This window comes from Trachurus japonicus, chromosome 12 (genome assembly GCF_045865225.1).
Source record: "Trachurus japonicus isolate A0001 chromosome 12, Traja_1.0".
In the NCBI taxonomy this organism is placed as follows: Eukaryota; Metazoa; Chordata; class Actinopteri; order Carangiformes; family Carangidae; genus Trachurus; species Trachurus japonicus.
Window position 1 is genome coordinate 8,896,009 of NC_140918.1, and position 22,413 is coordinate 8,918,421.

The 22,413-nt window shown below is 43.0% G+C and overlaps 1 protein-coding gene across 5 annotated transcripts in view; it reads left to right on the forward strand.

The window, feature by feature from the left end:
• The window catches only part of ntng2b (netrin g2b), a 75,649-nt gene that overhangs the window by 47,883 nt on the left and 5,353 nt on the right, over positions 1-22,413 (forward strand). Inside the window, exons 1-14 of one of the 5 annotated variants that reach the window (XM_085793008.1) lie at positions 11,201-11,398; positions 12,084-12,182; positions 12,269-12,358; positions 12,665-12,757; positions 12,931-13,023; positions 13,185-13,274; positions 13,420-13,512; positions 13,658-13,750; positions 13,947-14,042; positions 14,510-14,593; positions 15,413-15,511; positions 15,840-16,126; positions 17,952-18,026; positions 19,898-20,054. In XM_085793008.1, coding sequence (XP_085649134.1) covers positions 11,296-11,398; positions 12,084-12,182; positions 12,269-12,358; positions 12,665-12,757; positions 12,931-13,023; positions 13,185-13,274; positions 13,420-13,512; positions 13,658-13,750; positions 13,947-14,042; positions 14,510-14,593; positions 15,413-15,511; positions 15,840-16,126; positions 17,952-17,960 — 1,329 coding nt within the window. In that variant the 5' untranslated portion in view covers positions 11,201-11,295 and the 3' untranslated portion in view covers positions 17,961-18,026; positions 19,898-20,054. Of the gene's footprint in view, positions 1-2,581; positions 2,669-4,135; positions 4,403-6,886; positions 7,305-7,401; positions 7,893-8,167; positions 8,591-9,330; positions 9,439-11,200; positions 11,399-12,083; positions 12,183-12,268; positions 12,359-12,664; positions 12,758-12,930; positions 13,024-13,184; positions 13,275-13,419; positions 13,513-13,657; positions 13,751-13,946; positions 14,043-14,509; positions 14,594-15,412; positions 15,512-15,839; positions 16,127-17,951; positions 18,027-19,897; positions 20,066-22,413 lie in introns of those variants that run through there. The other 4 variants (XM_085793004.1, XM_085793006.1, XM_085793005.1 and 1 more) reach the window with 4 other exon arrangements.

Consider the following 22,413-nt stretch of genomic DNA (forward strand, 5'->3'; position numbering starts at 1 on the left):
CTGACGTTAGAGTCCGATGTGGGCTGTCCCATCTTGAGAGTGCAGGCATCAAACTATATGGACATTCAGTCTTTATTTGTTCTGACTGACTGGGTTTAAAGCAGCCAGGGGACGGATGTGAACGGATTCTGTCAGCCGCTTGAATGTACAGTAAAGTGGTCTTCAAACTCCGGCTTGCCCTCATGCTAAATTTAAACCTGCCATCTTGGTATAGCAGTGCACCTCTCATGTTCCACCAGAAAAGCACTTAGGACGTAGGAGGATTACGGTACTGCAGTGATGTCGTTTTTTTTTCGTTTTTTTTTGTCTGAAGGAAATCCATTAAGAGCATATGCTGAACAGCGCAGCACTTTTGACTTTTGTTGTTTGGCTGACATCAGTTGGGGACTCAAAGAATTCACTGATTAGCTGTGATTTGGGAGGGACTGACAGAAGCTGTAACGTTGTATAAACAGACTTACAGTCCTCTGTAAGCTGTTTAAAGCCCGCTGTGAAAGACCCAACCCGTCGCACAACATCACATCAAGACTTTCTGTTTATGTTTGCAGTTATGCCACAATTAAATTCTACTTTACATCCATCTGTACAGACATTTTAGAGAAATATACTCACTCAACAGTACATTCATTTGCAACTCTTCTGATATTTCTTATGCAAAACTATTGAATATTTGCATGTTTTTTTGTCTGTTTTTAATCAATAATGGAAGTAACTTTGTTAAAAGGGGGGGAAAAGATATGCAAAAAACAGTACAGTGTCTTGATGGCTGGATTAATATAAAAAATCAGTTCAGACGACACTTTAGACGTGTAAAGGTGCATTCGTGCCTTTTTTTATCTCACGTTTAGAGAAGTGTATTTGGCTTGAGCCTGACCCTGATGTGAGAAAACCCTTGTTATCTGTGTATGTGTGTGTGTGTTTGTGCATGTACACGTGTGTATGTGTAGATTTATAGCAGGCATATGGTGCAGTTCAGTGAAACCCATAAATCATCTTCATCCCCTCCTTTTCCTCCCGGGGATCTGAGGTCTTAGGTTCCACTCTCACAGAGGGGCCGCCACTACTGTTTGTACATGCACACACTGATACGTACACACACAAACACACACACACACACACACACTGAATGCCTTGTGACATGATGAACTAGATCGTATTATAATATCAGTTATCTGGGATACTACAACCCGCATCCTCAGTCGTCTTCTCTGACTCTCAGCTGCTTTCAAAAGCTCGTAAAGTTATTTTGAAATATTAGAAGCAGCAAAAGAGGAAAAAGCTGAAAAAGTTGACTTAATCTTTGAACCATGTAGAAGAGCGTCAAAGCAGTCTGGGATTTTTTATTTTCCGGTTTTTCATCCACATCAAAGTTGGTTATATAAAATCATATTTTCTGAACCTTTTCCAGGAATATGAAAATGCAAATCCAAGCTTAAGGTTCGTATTGTGCGATTTCACATTTACGATCAGTGATTGATTTCATGTCTGGAGTCGGCGCCGTTACCCAAGCGGCGGCTGCATCTCGATAAACATTACAGCGTGCTTATAGGTTGGACAGCATGTCATAGTAGTTGCAGCCTTTTGTCATGTGTCCCTGCCCCAGTTAAGTCAGCGAGCATGCTCGGATGAGGATTAGCGATCTATTGGCAACAGAGTCTGATCCACAGAGCCCGCAGCCCATTGGTCAGCTGGATGGATGGGCGTTTGACGACGGGAGCGGGGGGAGGGGAGGCCATGGAAACCAAATCCTAAAACCCAGTCAGTCATACATCTACCTATCAAGCCGCCGTCGTGACCCCGCATGACCCTACTTCATCTTTTTCATTGAAAATCAAATGCGGAGGAGCGGGAAGGACGGCACTATAGCAGACTCGTGCACACATGCAGATGGAAATGTGTGTACAAACTTACAAGCTCTGGTGATGTACTACACTCAGATCAACGACAATCCCATCTGTGTGCCGCCGCCATCATCTCACTCACTCTCCCCCCCCCCGTCTGTTGAAATCCTTGCATTTTGATAAAGGTTGAACTTGGCCTCAGACGCAGAGAGAGATTGGATCATGTCTGGAAAATCATGTGACATATTAATAACATTCATGCTGTCAACTCAGCCCGCCGCCATTAGGTGTCCTGGCTCAACGCAACCCGGTCCCCGAATGGCAATGGCTTCATTAGTGTGGTTGCTAAATCAATGTCCAGCACTGTGGTAATAAATGATGAGGATGCTAAGACTGACAGGTGGCATTAAACATTATTGTTATCATTTCTCAGGCTGTATTAATACAGGCGACAAATTATCTCATTATATGCAAATGCATCTATGTGGAAGACACTTTAATATGTGTCCGAGCAGCGAGCACACACATGAACTCGCTTCAGCCTGTGTGTGTGTGTGTGTGTGCAAGAGAGTGTGTCATGGGACAGTTAGTGAGTCCATCTGTAAAGACAGACAGGCACATGTTGGAGGATTATGTAATGAATGAGATTAGATCGTTGATGCATTACGTGAGAGTGTGATGGCGCTGTTGCATGGCTGAAAATGACACTAAGACCTTGTTTTTCCCCCCTTCACACACAGAGTCTGTTGCCCTCAGTGACTCCGAGTCCGGGGTCAGAAACTCACGTTTCGGTTTACTAAACCCTCACCACTTTCAGCTAAGTAAAGGTAGGCCGAGATTTCCTGTGTGTAATGTAATTTAGACGTGGTTGTAGTGTGCGACTGCACTAGAAAAGAGCCGTGAGAGTTAGAAATGATGTGAAATGCTGCTTTTATTGATCCTGTAGAGCTTTCAAGAACAACCACCCTAAACCTCCAGACGGCCAGACGTTAAAGCTTCTAGATCTCGCTTCCCTGCGTGTGCATCCTCTCCATCGCTGCTTCCCAACTGTGTATAGTTCAACAAAACATCTGCACCTCACCCACAGTACGCAACCCCCACCGTCCCTTTAGGCTACAGAGTTATTTGAGCTAAATTTTTTGCACTGTAGTTAGGATGAGGAGTGAGTTTGAAGATGACAGTTTTCATCAGATGTGTTTTTGGTGTGTTGTTTACACAACATGGTTTAGGCGACTAGTTTGGATCAGTGAGCAGAAGAAATCATGAAGTCTGTGGTCATTGTTATCAGTCCTATATTCTATAATCTGCACCATTATACATGTATTAACAGTGCAGAACATTGTGGTGTGCAGCAAAGGGCTGAATGTCAGCGTTACGATCGTAGTATTTTCTCATTAATTAACTGCTGAATGAATATGTGGCCATCAAACATTAATAGACTCATATCAGTTAGAAATAGTGTGGTGATTAGCCAGAGCATTAGAGATAATATTATGATTTTGAGGCTATACAAGTAAAATTGAACACGGAGGAATTAGTTTATTGAGTTATATTGTATCACTGTATAGTGCTGGATAATATGTGAATCAGTAATTGATTATTTGCTGTCGTGAAGGTGCAAAATGAAGGTTTCCGTTATTCGTCTGTGTTCATTTCATCTCTCGGATCTAACATGACAAAATTCAGTGTGCAAACACATATGCACACGACCGTACGCAACATTGCAAGTGTAAAACAGTAATACACTGACAAACACAGTGTGATTCCTCTTTTTTTTTCTACAACCATATTAACAATAGTCACACCTTTGACAATCGCTGCGTTTTGCAAAAAAAAAAAACACCACGATTTTCCAGCACCGAAAGGGTTGTGGAACAGCTTTTGAGTTTAGCCTATCTCAGCAGTGTGAAATCACACTTTCATTGTGTGTTCTCACTTCTGTGTGTATGAATGTGCATACTGGGAAAGGAAAAGGGTGTGTATATAAGTGCACATTTGAAGGGAAAAAGGGAAAGCTCGGCTTTCTTTGGATAAACAATCTGAGGCAGCATCTCTTATGCTAATTTCTTAGCCTGCTCGTTCCTCATTGCATTTACATTCTCTGTCCTCATGTAACTGATGCAACAGACAACCCCAGCTCCACCAGCAGAAACCAGAGTTACAGAGAGCTCAGCCCCCACTAACAGACACCGTGTTACCCACCCAGCCCCTTTATCTGAGCCTTCACTGCTGGTTCTTCCCCTGGGAGAATCTGACACACTTCCTGTTACAACAGAGGTTTCTCCCTCCTTCAGCATCCACTCCATCAGAGGTGCACCAAGTTTCCTTGACACCCGAGGAGCACACACCTTCAGAAACAATCCCCCAACGCTCACATCTGTCTCACCCGGTCCCGAAGGAGTCCGCGGCGCATCACGCGGCTGTTGATCATCATCATCGTCTTCCTCATCATCCTGTCACAGAGGACTTCATCCTCCGTTCTCACTCTCACGATCACCATCACATGAGCCCGATCAAAACTATGGAAAAACACTCAGAGCCGGTGCTTAGTGAGAAAGGAGGTAAGACACACCCATTATAGCTGTAGATGACAGTAGATATAGAGGCTCCCAGAAAATAGAATAATCCAATTTAGTATCAGTAGATCATTTTCATTTCCAGCCAGTGCGATGGTTTTTATGGTGTGGAACCCATCTGAAATGGGCAATTTTCAGGAGGCTTAAGTCGCTAACGTGCTCTTATATACAAGCTATAATCATTTTATGTCGCCCCGGCATCATATTGCATGTCGGAGACGCTTTTTCAATTTATATAGCGACAGTGAAATCTAGTTAACGTGGGTTGAGTGAGAGGCAGACAGTACGAGGCTGGATGGAGAGAGAAGAAGCAGGAGGATGCGTGAGCACTGAGCACTGGCAGCGGATGGTTGGTGAAAGTCTGAGTGCAGTTGACATCGTCTTTGCATCATTCAGAGACAATGAGAGAGTTGTGTAGCAGACGCAGGATCAGAGCCATGAAAAGACATGAAGAGGTAACAGCAGTAGACAGAATCAGGACTAAGCCCAAAACATCAATTCCCCCAAAAAATGTAACCTCAACCAACTGCAGCAGCACATAACAAATATTTATTTTATTTTTTTTATATATTCGAGCGCTGCATTAATATGTTAAGTGTCAGGATATAAATAAAAATGATCACATGTTGTTTGAGGTCACTTTCTGCTACTTCTGGCATGGAGTCAACCTGCCAATGAGGGAGCAGATGAAGAGCTCCATCACTGTCATGGTTTGCGAAGCCCAACAGACTCTTGCACGCATCCCATCCTCTCAGTCAGCGCAGAGCGTCGGGAACCACCGAAATGCTCCGGCTGCCAGTGTCTGATGTCAGACGACGGTTTTGGGCTGAGCTGATTGAGATTAATGCCAAGAACGGTACCAGTCCCTCCTACCCCCCCAAGGCAGCATGGTTTACTGAGATTAAATGCATTTATGTTCACTGCTGTGCTACATCAGGCTTTGAAAACGAGCGTTGATTCAGAAGAATTCTTGCTTTCCCACCAGAGAGTTTTTCCTTTCCGCCTCATGTGTGTGCACGCTCGTTTGTTTGTGTGCATGCATGCAGCCCCGTGACAGATGTGTGTGTGAGAGAGAGAGAGCGGGTCTAGTGGGGCCAGAGTCGGACATGACTGGAGGTATAGGCAGGGGTTACCTTTTTCCGATGAGATGTAATGATGGCATGATGCCAGTTGTGTGAAATGGTCCAGGGTGCTGTGAGAACAGCTGCTGGCGTCCTGTCTCACTGGAGCCCCAGGGAGGAGGAGGGGGGAGGAGGAGGAGGGGAGGATGAAGGGGAGGGGAGGGGAGCGAGTGGGCGGGAGATAGCCTGAAGGCGGGACGCTCCGCAGGGGAGCAGGATGCTTGCAGGATGCCCGTCTCTGAAGAAGAACAACTGGAGATGCACAGCGCCCCGTGCAAAAACACCTCAAGGGGGGAAACACAGATGGAAGCGTGCGGCGCTGTATTCTCTAGCGGTCTGGCGATCATTAGTCCCTCAATGACATGCATGGTGTGGTCGCTACGTGTGATTGGTTATCCGTGTTTTTGAGTCTTAATCATCGCCGTGTGGAGGCGGGCTGTGTTTTTGATTTATTGAATTGTGCCTGTGTAGCAGGAAATGAAAAGGTAGAAAAGTAGGAGGAGGGTTTCATCCGTAAACTGAACTACTTTCACATCTCTTCTTGTTCTTCTTTCAGTTGTGCTCACTATAGCTCTAAAAAACTTGAAGCAAAGGATCCTGGGAATGGCATAAAGCCCTCTGGGAAAGTGGAACTTACAAAGGGAAAAGGAAAAGGAAGGGGGGGAAAACTTGAGCAAGAGACAATTAAAAATGCAGCGAAAGTGGGATGTGTGTGCAAAGTTGTCTCTGGTAGTATCCCGACGCGAGATGTTTTGTGTTTTCAGCGTAGCACCGGAGAGAACATTAATTCTCAACATAAGGAAGCACACCCATGAGGAGATGTTGGTGTAATATACGACAATCTATTGAAAACATGAATATTCAAGCGGGTGAATAAATACGACAACAAAATATAAAAGAGCAGGAGACACAACCTTGTTTTTCCCGGTGCGAAAGGGAAACAAAAGAAACAAAGCTGCAGCAAAGTACCAGTCAGAAGATTTCATGACATTCAGATAAAAGGAAGAGCATGTCATTTCTTTCACACCCAGAGTGAAAGTGCAGTGATGAAGGAGTTTCTCAAGCCTCTCTTACTCTCACAGCTTTTTCCCAAGCCCAGGGCTGAGACCCCTGATGGGGCAATCCACTAACTGACAGGGAGAGAAAAGAAGAGAGGAGGAAAACAAGGTCTCAGAGGAAGACGGGAGGAGAAAGAAAGGCAGACGATATCAGTAATCTTTACCCATGCACTGCAGTATCAGCCTAATTATAAAGTTCCTACTGTTCAGGTCGCTGAGGAAAAAGACCATGTAAAAAAAAATATATATATATAGCTCACATGATGTGTGTCTTTTCTGTGGTGTGTCAGTCCCCCACAAGTCTGGAGAACATGCGCACGAGACTCACGGCCACAAAACAACCTCACCTGAGCACGGAGAGAAAAGGAGGGAGGAGGAGAAAGAGGAGAAAGAGACAATAACTGAGAAGACAGGTATTTCTTTTCATGTGTGGCAGTAGAGAGGCAATTCCTGTAGATTTATCGACTCTAGTTAAGTTATGATGCAGTAAATGTGCAGTAGATAAACCTGACAGCTCACACTGAGACCTTAAATACTGAAAACAGGGATGCATCTAAATTTATCTCCTCGCTGACATAATAATCCGTCAGTCAAATAATGCACTGGAGCTGTATCATAACGTTACCATGTGTCATATTCTTACCCGAGACGAGGACTGAAGCTGAAGAGCAAAATATGTACTAGTTTTTTTTTTTATTTACTGTTCAGGATGCAGAGAATAGACTAGAGAAGTTAAATATATCCCACTAGATGTTTTTTTTTTCTTCCTTTTCTCGTTACATCAATGATGATTGTGGTGTTTCAGTTTCCCACAACAATGGAGAACACGCACATGAGACACATGTTCACAAAACAACCACGTCTACTGAGCATGAGAGGAAGAAGGAGGAGGAGGAGGAGAGAGACGCTGAGAGGAAAGGTACCTCATTTATATGTAGCAGCGCCACTCTTGTCAGATTTACCTCCTGTCTTTGCTTGTTGTGTCAACGATGATTATGTTGTGACAGTCTCCCACACTGTACACCACGAGACCCACGGCCACAAACCTGCACACTCACCTCATGGAGAGAAAAGAGAGGAGGAGGAGGAGGAGGAGGAGCGAAAAGAAAGCCATGCTGAGAAGAAAGGTATCACTTTTGGGATTGTGCGGTAGTTGAGCTTGTAGCCGACTGTAGAAACAAGCTGGAGATAAACTTTAAGAGCAAGTTAAACAGCAGAAACACATCTACATTTGTGCTTCTTTGGTCGACTGTCAGTCCTCCACGAGGCGGAGGAACACGTCGTACACGAGGCTCACGGCCAGAGAAGTAAAGCCTCGTTTCATCACGAGGAGAAGAAGGAGGAGGCAGATGAGGAAAAAGAAAGAAAACCCGAAGAGACAGGTATCTCTATAATGTGTGGTAGAGAACAGAGAGTATATATATAAATCTACAGATTTATATATACGTGGATGTAGTCGGGCAGATGGGCAGTCAACCAAAATTACATTTGACAACTCACAGCGTCGTACTGGAAACAGCAGCTATTCATCTAAAGCCACTGACTTTCTATTTAAATTGTAATTGTTTCAGTCTCCCACAAGTCTGTGGAGCACGGACATGAGAGTCATGGACACAAAACAACAACAACAACAACGTCGTCTGGGCACGGGGAGGAGAGTAAAGAAGGAAAAGCTGAAATGAAAGGTATCTAGATGTTTCTAGATGTAGAGGCAGAGTTTCTTGTTAGATTTACAGACTGTAGTTCAGCTGTAAACATGCAGTAGACAAACTTTCCTCACAACTTGGCGAGTCATTGTGTAAATTGGCCTTCGCACACACAAAGGAAGAGAGCTGTTTGTGTTGATGTTGTTAATGGTTGTGATGTGTCAGTGCCCCACGTGGTTGAGGAACTCACACATGAGGCTCACGGACACAAAACAACCTCATCTGAGCACGGAGAGAGACGGAAGGAGGAGGATGAGCACCAGACAGAGAGACAAGCTGAGAGGAAAGGTATCTGTCTATCTGTCCTGTATGAGGATGTAGTTAGCCTGAGTTAAAGGGATAGTTCAACATTTTGGCAAGTTGGCAGTAGGTTCGTTACCTTTATTTGTCGGTGCAAGCTATTTTTAGAAGGGCGGAGCAGAGGCGCGAGCTGCTCAGAGCTACTCTACGGAGGCTAATGGGATTTTTTGGTTTCCCTCATCAAACTCATCAAATACACAATCCAACAACTCAACAAGTTGTGACCTGCACATTCACCATGCTATGAGATAATAAAAGAACGTTACGAGACGGAGTTGTTTTAGAGGTAAATTCATGCAAAACCACTGATGAACGTTTCCGTCAGGGACAGTTTTTCAGCAAGCAGTCTCTGTATTTACCTCTAAAACAACTCTGTCTCGTAACGTTCTGTTATTATCTCATAGCGTGGTGAATGTGCAGGTCACAACTTGTCCACCAGAGCATTTTGGAGTAGTTGGATTAAATATTTGATGAGTTTGATGAGGGAAACCAAGAAATCCCATGAGCCTCCGTAGCGTAGCTCTGAGCAGCTCGCGGCTCTGCTCCGCTGTTCTAAAAGTAGCTTGCACCGACAAATAAAGGTAACGAACCTACTCCTAAAACTATAGGGATTATGGCAATGGGCCAATTTGCCAGAATGTTGAACTATCCCTTTAAACATTTTGATCTCAGCTTGTTATGGTAATGCTAAATTATGATTATGATTATGATTATGATTATGATGTCAGTCATCCACGAGTCTGAGGGACACGGACACGAAGCTCATGGACACAAAACCACAACCTCATCTGAGCACGAGGAGAGAGGGCACACACAGAGAAAAGCTGAGGAGACAGGTATCCTGTGATTTATGTCATAGGTAGAAATGCTCCTCTAGTTTTATATGCAGTACATGTGCAGTTGCTAAACTTTAACTGTAAGTTACCTCAGTACTCGAAACCAAGAACAGCAAAAATTTGTCTCATTATAGTGAGTGAATGAATGGAGGAGCGAGGACAGGAAAAGACAGGAGAAACAAGTTTAACATAGCGACTACTGTATCTAGTGATGGGATCGCACCTGCCGCGACACCCTGCAACATTTTGTGACTGTATCTTGCTTGGCTGAGACGCTATCACAGCGAATATCTATCCACAGACAGAGAAAAATACAACCACCTGCCAAAACATTCAAAACCACCTTCGAGGTAGTTCCTGCTGTAGTAGATGTCTCCAGACGAAGCAGATGCACCGTCATGGCTGCTTGTTTACTGTTGGTTGCTAAAACAGAAAAGGCAAAAATGATGTTTTTAATTGTTATCTCAATAATGATTTCACTGTGTCAGACCACCACAAGTCTGAGGCACATGCGCATGAGAGTCACGGCCACCACATCTCATTTGATCACGGAGAGAAAAGAGAGGAGGACGAGCACAAAGAGAGAAAAGGTAGCTGTTTTCTTTTCTACTGTAGCTTCCTGTGTAGTGGCAGGAACCTGCACTAATGAGAAGCTTGGGTTGCAGTAGAAATGCATTTAAACTTTACTTTAGGTTGTGGTTATTTAATCAAGATTGTGGTGTTTCAGTTGTCCATCAGCCTGAGGGACATGGACATGAGACTCACGGCCACAAAACAACTAGCTCATCTGGGCACGAGGAGGCCAAAGACAGAAAACCTGAACAGACAGGTATCAGTGTGAGAAGTAGTGGAGACAATGCTCCAGATAACAGTGCAAACAGCACTGAAAACACTAACAGGCCCCTGAAAAACAGCAGATGTAAGTGAATATATTGGTGTTTCAGCTCACCACACGGTGGAGGGACACGGCCACAAACCAAGCAGCTCATCTGGGCATGGAGAGGAAGGGCATGAGAAGACAGGTATCGTCTTTAAACACATCAAATATGCAGCTGATAAACTTTTGCTTCAAGACAAAGTTGCATCTTACAGGGATACACCAACATTTTTTTTCTTTTTGTGTCTTGCCTCATTCCTGAGTCCATGACAAGCAGATAGACACCATCCTTTCAACTGTGCGTGCAGTAACAAGGGAGATACGGGCAGAGCTGGCGCACCGCTAATTAGCTTAGCTCAAACGCTGGAAGTGCATAGGTAGTGTTAGCCTGCCTCCTAAACCGTCTTTGCTTGAACCCTCCATTTTGACCGATCTCGTCCCGTTACCGGCATTTGACCGCTCAAGATGCCGTACCAGAGAGTTTTGTCAGCTCTGAGACGAAGATCGGTCTGTTTAGAGTTACTGAAGAGTTTCTCTGATGACTTTAGGTGGAGGCAGGCTAACACTACCTATACACTTCCAGCGTTTGAGCTAAGCTAATTACAGGCGATACAGGCTCTCCCTTGTTACTGCACGCACAGTCGAAAGGATGGTGTCTATCTGCTTGTCATGGACTCAGGAGTGAGGCAAGACACGAAAAAAAATGCTGGCATATCCCTTTAAACCTGCCACAATTAAGATGTTCTTTCTTGCTGTGTTCATGGCGATCGTCGTGCGTTAAGTCTCACATGGACACGGACATGAGTCTCACGGACACAAACTTACAACCTCATCTGACCACGGGCACAAAGGACATGAGGCGGCGCATGTAGAAAGTAAGGCTGAATGAAAGGTGTCTCATTTAGCACCAGTGTAGTGTGTGTAGTGTAGTGTTAGCAGGTGAACTGAAGCTAAACCTTCAACTTTCATTCACAAATGTGATGTTAGACCCCCACAAGCCTGCGGAGCACGTACATGAGACACATCACGGCCACAAGACCGCCACCTCATCTGAGCACGGGCATGAAGAGGTGCATAAAGAAGGTAGAGGGATTTTATTTTACATGTAGAGGTGGCAATTTCAATGTAGATTTAATACAGCGCTTTAGATTATTTATTACAGGGTTGTCACCTTTTAAAAAATTCAGGTTTGAATTAATTAAAAATGTGCATTTGATATGTTTAAATGAATTCAAATGCAAGCCACATAACCTGATCCTGGACTACAGAGCAGAACTGAAGTTGATCCTAGAGACTAACTTCCACCTGCAGTTAAATTTGTCAAATTACATCTCATCAGATATTTACCTGGATGTCTCTCTTTAGCATAAAGACAGCCTGTCAGTCAGTTTAGGACACAGAGCTCATGTCATACTTTATTTAAAGGGATAGTTCAACATGTTGGCAAATTGGCCCATTGCCATGATCCCTGTTTTAGCAGTAGGTTCGCTACCTTTAATTGTCGGTGCAAGCGGTGGAGCAGAGCCGCGAGCTGCTCAGAGCTACATTAGCCCATTAGCCTCCGTAGCGTAGCTCTGAGCAGCTCACGGCTCTGCTCCGCCGTTCTAAAAATAGCTTGCAAAGTAAGGTAACAAATAAAGGTAACGAACCTACTGCTAAAACTATAGGGGATTTGCCAAAATATTGAACAATCCCTTTAAAGATAATTTAAGGTGAGAGACCACTTTACATTTTCCCTGTCATGTTCATGACAATTGTGGTGTTTCAGTCTCGCACAGCTCTGAGGGACATGAACATGGCCACAAAACCACAATCTCATCCGAGCACGGACATGGAAAGCACGAGGAGGCCCACACTGAAAAGAAAGGTATCTCTCATGTAGTGACCCTGTAGCATTAGCAGATAAATCCCAGTTAAACTTGGTAACTTTTAATCATAAATGTGACATGTCAGTCCCCCACAAGCCTGTCGAACATGGACACGAGACGCATCACGGTCATGAAACAACTTCATCTGAACACGGAGGGGAGAATGAAAAGAAAGGTATCTTTCTAGATAAATATTGTAGTTCAGTGTGAAGTCACACAAAGCTGTAAAAATTTGACAACAGACTTTCAAGTCATGCTTAATCTTACTTCATTATAGTAGCATTACAATTTAGGTTGCTAGGGAAACATGAAAACCTCATGAGGTGTTTCTACTCGTTATGTTCATAGTAATTGTGGTCTGTCAGTCTGCCACAGGCCTGAGGGACACATACAGCAGCACAACTTCAAAGCATAAAAATTGAAAGTATCTGAAATGCATGTAAATGTTGGATTCTCATGTTGATGACGATGGTTGTTTCAGTCTCGCACGGGTCTCACGATCACGGACATGACAGTCATGGCCACAAAACTACAACTGCATCCTCACATGGAGAAGAGAAACAAACTGAAAAAGGTATTGCTTATAGATACAGCAGTGAACAGCAGTATCCCAGTGCTTTTAGATACTGGAGTTTACCTGTAGTGACATAAAACCCTCAACCCCTTACAATACCCTCCTAAAAATGAGACACAGCAACAATGCATGTATAATCTGGATTTTTATGTTGATGACATCGGTTGTTTTAGTCTCGCACGGGTCTCACGATCACGGACATGAGAGTCACGGCCACAAAACCACGAGTTCGTCATCGCACGGGGAAGAGAAACATACCGAAAAAGGTATCTCTTGTACATGTAGTGGCAAACTCCAGTGTTGTAGTGCTTTTTACATACGGTAGTTCACCTGTAGTGACAGAAAATTTCAGCACAGTCCAAATCGAAGCTTTAAAATACCCTCCAATAAACTGCGATTCTTATGTTGATGATCCTGGTCGTTTCAGTCTCTCACGGGTCTCACGATCACGGACATGAGAGTCACGGCCACAAAGCAACCACCTCTTCCTCACACGGAGAAGAGAGACACACCGAGAGTAAGACTGTCTCTTGTTTATGTAGCAGTGGCAGTTTTCTTGTACCTTTACAAACTGTAGTTCACCTGTAGTGACAAAACTTGTAGCAGCATACCATATTCATGAAGAATATGGATTTGTATGTTGATGATGATGGTTGTTTCAGTCTCTCACGGATCTCACGGACACGGACATGACAGTCATGGCCACAAAACAACGACCACATCATTGCACGGGGAAGATAAACATACTGAAAAAGGTATCTCTTGTAAATGTAGCAGTGAACAGCTCTAGTGCTTTTACATACTGCAGTTTATGGCGAGCCATAAAGTGTGCAATTCTGAAAAATTTCAAGCAGCAGAGTAAGTTTTAGATTCTTATGTTGATGACGATGGTCGTTTCAGTCTCTCACGGATCTCACGGACACGGACATGACAGTCATGGCCACAAAACAACAACCACATCATTGCACGGGGAAGATAAACAGGCCGAAAAAGGTAACACTTGTGCATGTAGTGGTAAACTCACGTGTTTTACTGCTTTTACTTAGTGTAGTTCACCTGTAGTGACAGAAACTTTCAGCAGGATCTCAGCTCTAAGAATAAAAAAAATCCCATCTGAAAGTTGTGAGCAGCAGAAATGTAAATGCATATACATCTTTCATTCTTATGTTGATGACGATGGTCGTTTCAGTCTCTCACGGGTCTCATGCACACGGACACGACAGTCACGGCCACAAAACTACAACCTCATCCGCACACGGGGAGGACGGGCATAATGAAGGAAAAGGTATCTGTATTAGAAGTAGAGATGTAGATTTAGATACTGTAGTTTAGCTGAAAGGGTATCTCTTAGATAGTTGTGAACTGTCGAGTACCTGTCAAAGAAAATGAAAAAAAACAGAAATGTAAATTTGAAGCATAAATAATATAGATCGCCTCCTACACAGTGCATTGCAAGCAGCAGAAATGCATGAAAACTTTGGATTCTTATGTTGATCACAATGGTCGTTTCAGTCTCTCACGGGTCTCACGGACACGGACATGAGAGTCACGGCCACGAGAGTCACGGCCACCACACAACCAACAACAAACAACAACAAACTGAAAAAGGTATCTGTAGCAGTGAACAGTAGCGTCCCAGTGCTTTTACATACTGTAGAGACAGAAACTCACTGCGTTAAAATACCCTCCTATAAAGGAGCAGAAATTCATGGTCTCATTGGATTCTTACGTTGATGACGATGGTTGTTTCAGTCTCTCACGGGTCTCACGGACACGGACATGACAGTCATGGCCACAAAACGGCTTCATCTGCACACGGAGAAGAGGGGCACACCGGTAAAGGGCATTTTCTTGTATAAGCAGCAGCTGTAGTTTTCTAGTACTTGTCTTTTTCATAATGTAGTGACAAAAATTTTCAGCAAAATTTCAACATTTTTGGCAAATTGGCCCATTGCCATAATCCCTACAGTCATAGCAGTAGGTTCGTTACCTTTAATTGTCGGTGTAAGCTGTTTTTAGAACGGCGGAGCAGAGCGGAGCTACGGAGGCTAATGGGATTTCTTGGTTTCCCTCATCAAACTCATCAAATACACAATCCAACAACTCCAAAACGCTCTGGTGGACAAGTTGTGACCTGCACATTCACCACGCTATGAGATAATAACGGAACGTCATGAGACGGAGTTGTTTTAGAGGTAAATTCAGAGACTGCTTGCTGAAAAACTGGCCCCAACGGGAACGTGTATCAGCGGTTTTGCATGAATTTACCTCGAAAACAACTCTGTCTCATAACGCTCTGTTATTATCTCATAGCGTGGTGAATGTGCAGGTCACAACTTGTCCACAAGAGTGTTTTGGAGTTGGATTGTGTATTTGATGAGTTTGATGAGGGAAACCAAGAAATCCCATTAGCCTCCGTAGCGTAGCTCTGAGCAGCTCGCGGCTCTGCTCCGCCGTTCTAAAAATAGCTTTCACCGACAATTAAAGGTAACAAACCTACTGCTAACACTATAGGGATTATGGCAATGGGCCAATTTGCCAAAATATTGAATTATCCCTTTAAACTTTAAGCATAAAAATACCCTGCTATAAATTTCATGCAGCAGAAATGCATTAACATTTTTGACTCCATGTTGGTGACAACGGTCGTTACAGCCTCTCATGGGTCTCACGGACACGGACATGACAGTCACGGCCACAAAACAACAGCAACCTCATCCTCACACGGGGAAGACAGCCATAATGAAAGACAAGGTATCTGTATTGGAAGTAGTGGTGTAGATTTAGATACTGTAGTTTAGCTGTGTTGCATTAAATATGCAGTAGATAAACCGTCCCCACAAGCTACACTTGGCAACTCCAGTGTTAAAGTGGGCCACTATAAACAGCAAGAAATGTATCTGAATTCATCCATCTGCATCTGCTCGGCTATATAACGGCTTAGTGGGTAAACTTAGGCCATACATTAAAATTTGAAGCTGGCACCAACAGTAGCATCACATTATTTATCTGAGATGCTAAATATAGGACGAGAGGACCGAGCAGAAAGAATCTCATGTTGTTGTTCTGCATGGTGTGTTAGCCCACAAGTCTGAGGGACACGTGCATGAGAGTCACGGCCACAGAGCACCAACCTCATCATCTGGGCACGGTAAGGAGAGGAAAACAGAGCAAATCAAACACTTTACCAGTAGTTTAGAGTCTGGTTTTTTTTTTCTTTTTGCTCATTATATCACCGCGTTTCAGTCTCCCACAATTTTGGGGCGCACGAACATGAAAGTCACGGCCACAAACCGACAACCTCATCCGGGCACGGGCAGAGAAAGGACGACGACGACGAGCGCACGGAAAGAAAAGGCCACAGCAGAGGTATCTCCTCCATTTGTAGTGGTGGTAGCAATAATATATTTGTGGCAAATTGCTTTTTTAGCGCAGTAAATATGCAGATTCAACTCCCACCGCGAGTTAAACTTGGCACCTCGGAGTGAGAAATGGGAACTGGAAATAAAAGTCTCTAACTTCCTCTCTTCAATGGCATGATAACCTGTCAGTCAACATAAGCTATGAGGCTAAATATTAATTTGGTACCGGCAGCAGCACCGTATTTTTTAACTGAGACAATGAGTGACACTGAAGGGCAAGAAATAAAACAGCAGACAGGAGGATGAGGTAGTGAGGGATCGGGGGGGTTGATGCATAGACGAGGAAGGGGAAGATGAATTTGACATTGAAGATGCTCTTGAAATAAACACAATGTCTCTTCCATGTTCAGAACAGAAGGAACATTATTAAATTTTAATCAAGTCTTATGTCTTGTTGTTTATAAATAGTATGAAAATTTTGCATTTGGAAAAGAAACAACAATGAATATTTTACTTTGTGAACACACACACACACACACACAACACATTAGACTATGAGGACAGGAAAGGCTATGATAAATATCTGGTAAAACCGCCTGAGATAGTCATAAGTATAGATTTATTTGTAAGCTTTGGCTCCTTTGTAGTGTTAGAGGGGGGAAGAGGGAGTCATGAGAGCACAAAACAGACACACAAAGACGAAGACAGAGAGGAGAAGGAAGGAAAAAGGGCAGAAAAGGAAAGGTAGAGTCTGGACATGAGGTATTAGCAGCACAGTGAATCATAACTGGCTGCACACTGGGAGCCAAACTTATCATGATGAGGTTAATAGGTGGCACAGTGTTGCATTTATCTAATATGTTCCAGCTCCATTAAACCTGGTGATTTGAATCATTTGATCCCTCAGTTGAGTCATCTTCCTCTTGGCTGAATCTTCCATGTCTGTCACCGGTATAAAGTAAAGCCTTTTTTTTTCTTTTTTTTTGCAGTGTTGGCCTGACACAAAAACATTTAAAGTTTGAATCCATTTGACAAACCATCCCAGAGGAAGTTTTGATTTCAGTTTTTAAAATTCTTTCTTTGGTCTATTAATCATTTCTCAAAATCTTCTTCAGAAGTTGAAGTTATCATGACATTGTAAAATGTTCAAAATTTTCCATTTAACTGAGCGTTTTCCAGACTTCTCATCCAAGTGTGACTTAGAAAGTGACACCAAGAGGTTTTTTTTCTTCTTTTTCCTCATAGAAACACTGTCTGACACAACGCAGTCGCATAACGAGACTGGTGCCCACTGTGCTGTCCAGCACATAAAGAAAACTGTGTCATATGATCATTTCTGTTGAGATGCTGCTGTTTGCAAAGTCAAGGATCAAATTGTATTGTGGTTTTTTCACAATATTTTGAAAAGTGTTACATATTTTCACCAGAAAACCTACTGGAGGTTTAAAAAAACACAAAAACATCAGATTGTAAACAGTAAAAGCAGTGTTGAATGTAATCTATCTTGAAAACCCTTTACTCCAGTGCATCCCTACAGTAGTTCCTTGAATGTAGACTCATTATATAACCTGAACTTGAGTTTTGGGTTCACTCCAATAACTGAGTGAGGATTTTATCAGCTTTATAGTACAAAGAAACTCCCCTTTTTCTTGCAAAGGTAGAATCTAGTGGGAATCCCCCTCTCCACCTAATCCATACGACCTCTCTGTAGTACTAATGCTCAGCTATAAGACAGAGCTGTGTGATGGTATAGCGCTGTAGATAGACGAGTGTGGCACGGTGGTGAATGATGAGCTGACGCCTCTTACACAAAGATTCCTTCATCCCTCAAGGGCTTCTGAAACTCTTGATCTCAGGAGAGCCCCAGGCCAGACAGTTGTTTGGGATCATATACGATGATTTCAAAGGTAAGAGACCAACATGAGCAGCAGCACGTGCGTGGTCCGAGGATACAGACGGGAAAAACTTGAGCTTGGGTAGATTGTAGTCTGTTTTCCGTTAGTTGACGAAAGTGTTGATGCTCAGGATAAAAAAAACCTGTGGAAAAATTCCTTTCATATTGCATGTTTTAAGTTTCTTTCTTTCTCATTTTGTTCTCGCTGTTTCCCTGTGCATCTGTGACTCCCTCGTGGTTGTGTTTGTTCTATGTTCATCACGATCAAGGTAAGTATTTACCTTAACTGCCCACGCTGACACTTCTGTAGACCGAATTTCAGAAAAACAACGCTTGTTAGCGAACTATATTGTTCTTTCAACCTCACACACACTCACTTTGATGCAGACAGCCGTCTCTCATAGTCTCTCTGTTACCGTCTTTCACCGTTAACAATCCACGGCTGATAAACACCAATAAAGCAGCATCTTGACTAGTAACATTAATTTGTGGAACAATGTCCCATTGCCTCTCTAGTCTGTGGAGTAATTGGCCATTTATATTTAATTAGGCAGTTCTTCCCACACTGCTAGCATGGTTCCCTCAGTGCTGAGAGAGGCATTTTATGGTGCTCCTCTCGCTGGCTTCCTTTAAACCAGCTCATTAATATTTCAGCTGGCATCATCAACCAAACAATAATAAAATAATAATGTGACGGCTGATTAAACAGCTAAACTCCGACTTTTTAATGTGCATTTAAATGTGTATTTGCATAAACATGCCTGGTAAACGCCTCTTTAGAGGACAGTGATGCCTTGCAGCACACTATTGCAGCCAACTTCTAAAGCTTAATAAAACCTTAATTAGGTAGCAGCCTCAGCCAAGATAATCGTAGCGAGAATGTAGAGCAAAAAAAAAAAAAAAAAAAACTCCACCTCTCGCTGCAACCCTCTGCACAATGCAGATCCGACGGTAAATGATACCGGGCTTTCATTTCTCCCTCTGTGGAGAAATTACACCATTCTCCACAGCATTTTTTTTTTAGCTTTGGTTTAAGGGTGTGAAATTTGGAAGAAGTCTTAATTTATCGAGCATGTAGAGTAAAAAAAAAAAAACTTGCATTCAAATCCTCTCAGATAATTCATGAATTACAAAGGGAAAATTTAATTACGGGCTCTGATTGTGCAGCGCTTTATGAAAGAGAACTCAAGTCTGCTGAGATGAAGAACAAACAGTGAACGGAGAGGAAAGAAAGACGAGTTTTCTCCGAGGTTAATCAGGGTCAGGCTGATTACATAGCGCCAGGTGCAGGCGGAAAACTCTTACTCTACTGTATCACTCACCTCAAACTCCCTCGGTTACGATTCTGTAGCTTATAATCTACTCATGCTGTAATGCAATTAAATTCCCAGACACAATTAACATGCTTGTACCGACGCGCCTGCTTTGCACCCATATACATAAACAAGCATGCACACACACACACACACACACAACACATAAGCACACACAGGATAGTGGAATTCCCATCAGTAATCAGTGCAGCACAGTGAAGCAGACTCAGCAAACCTGTGAGTGTAGTAATGGAGAGGGAGTGGTCTGTCTTTATTGAACCAATATAGAGTCAGAAAGGCGAGTCATAAAACACACACACAGTCATTCATTTCTTCACCGACGTCTAAAACTAAAACTTTCAGACATCTGTTAGTGCAACTCATTCATCACTTCCTCCTGTCGTCGTCGAGGAGTCCTGTGAGAACCAAACGGCTCGGAAGGGGAAAAAAATACTAACTGTCCTCCTACTCCAATTTTTCAACATTTAAAATGAGAGTTTCACATAAAAAGTGTATAACTATCCTCTTCCCCCCCTAAGAAATGACTTTAAATCTGTCTCTTTTATTCCAGACTGTGAGTGCTACGGCCACTCCAACCGCTGCAGCTACATCGACTACCTGAACATCATCACATGCGTCAGCTGCAAGCACAACACCAGGGGCCAGAACTGCCAACACTGCAGACTGGGATACTTCCGCAACGCCTCTGCTGAACTGGATGATGAGAGCGTCTGCGTCGGTCAGTCTACACACTAGGGACAGAGACGAGAGAGAGTGTGTGTGTCTGTGTTTGTCTGTGTTAGTGTGTGTTGTGATTGACAGAGGAAGCTGAAGAAGACATGAGTCTGTTTCTGCTTCTAAAGTTCAAGCACAACAATGCTGAAACCTGAACACATGTCTTTACTGTTGGAAAACATATTTTATAAAGATGCACAATGACTCTTTTTTCCACCGATACTGATAATCGATAGCTATCTGCCTCTAATAACCGATACCGATAACATTTTTAATAGTTTACGAAGTTAAGAGAGGCAAAGATGCAGTGAGTAAAGATGAATTTAACATTAGAGCTCTGCTTCTGAACAAACAACATCACTACTGTAATCACAACAAAAACAAGAACAGTCACGACTCTTCAAAAAATCAACATTTATTATTGTTTCAAATCAACTCAAGGGGAAAACGCACTGAAAATTAGCAAAATTCAAGACAATTTTGGCTAACTGTACTGTAATTGGCTCTAGTAATCTGCAAAAAAATGTCATTATTATCAGACTTATCTGTGTATTTTGGTCCATAATTATCAGCCAATATCGAGCCCATAATTATCTGTACCAATAGCTATCGTGCATCCCTAAGATTTAAGCATTGTTTAAGCACTGTTGGATCAGTTGAACTGTTAAGATATCATTATATTATTATACTATTTGTGACTATAAGGAACACAATAGTAACTGGACTTAAAGCTGCACTAATCAATACTCTTACCACCATCATGTCATGCTGGTGTCTTTGGAAATGATATCTCAAAAAAATAATTTATATTTCAGACCACATGTAGCCTTATGCTGACTAAATCTGGTGCATATTTCTGTTTGCATTCTTGATGACAAAGTACAATTACTGTGAGCATACGTGTTGTTTTCTTATATAGACAATAGGCCGAGCTGAATTGGCTATTTGTAGTGTAATATGAGAGAGGTCACTCGACTCCACTGTCCCCATCAGCTTTACTGATCATTTAGCATCTTTCAGCACATTGTTTGTTCAGCTCGACGCAGCAGACAGAGGCAGTGAGCAGCTTTCTGGCCGTCGAGTCGTGTCTGCTGGATGTTTGAATAGGTGATGATATGTTGAGGGTTTTTTTTGCCCTCAGTCTGGTCTTTAACAAAGTATGTGCTGAAATTATAAAGGACATTTTTCATACAAAGTTATGGTGTTGATGGTCAGAGCAGAGTTTACTAGTATATTGTCCTTGTCTGCTACTGTGCGTTAACCCCGTTAACCTAATATTGATGCAAACCCCCTGAAGCATCCTCAAAGCTCAAAGTCAACATGTAAACTCTATTCAAAATCCAATCTGCTGCAGTACAGAGCCAAAAATTACACACACACAAACACACACAAAAAAAACTCTTCACGTGCTTCCAGACTACTGTTGATTATACTCCTCCTTATGCACGAACGCACCGGTTTGTTTGCATTCACTCAGTATTTACTCTTTCCGGCACCCGGCCGTATTAAGGGCACGTCCTAGCAAGAGGTCACTTTGTTTGCATTGCTGTGGAGCAGAAATCTGGTGTTGATTTGGATCCATCTGTAGGTGGACGGCAGGGGGTTGGAGGGTAAACTCGCCATGGCTGGGGAGCGCACACAGGGCCAGGCCTTGGAGTCAGCACAAATAAGGCCCCATTAGCTCATCTGCCAGCACACTGGCACACGGAGCATGGCAACAAAAATCAGTTCACACCGGCGTCTCTAGAGCAAGAAACGATGCGCCCTCCAACACTAATGCATTTTGCACACACAGCTACACACTTTTACCCACACACATTCCTTCTCAGCGCCTCACATACAGTACAATCCCAGTGTTAATGCACACGGCCGACCGACCGACCGACCCACAGACACGCGGATGGATCCCAACCGCCTCGCTGTGGTTGTGTAATCTGGGCATCTTGGCCCATTTCTCCTTAATGAATATTTTATAATAAATCTTATATTAAATTAACTTAATTTGATCCCGTTTTTTTTTTTTAAGTGAAAGACTGAGCTAGCGGCCAACATCAAGTCACAGATGCTGCGCAAATATGCAGATCTGCAGGTTTCCAGCTTCCACTGATGTGGATATCAGTCAGCGTCTAAAAATACACGCATTTGTAATGATAATATTGTGCAGACATCTGAGGGAAACGGAGAAAATTCAATGTCGTCTTGTGTTAAAGAGAAAAAAAAATAGCTTGAGTGGTAAATCTTTGTCAGACTTAAGTGACACAAGTTCACATTTCACTACAGCAAACACAAGCGAGGTAGATGTGAGAAGGAGAATTTGGGGCGTTTCAGAGGTTAACTTTATATTTGTAATGT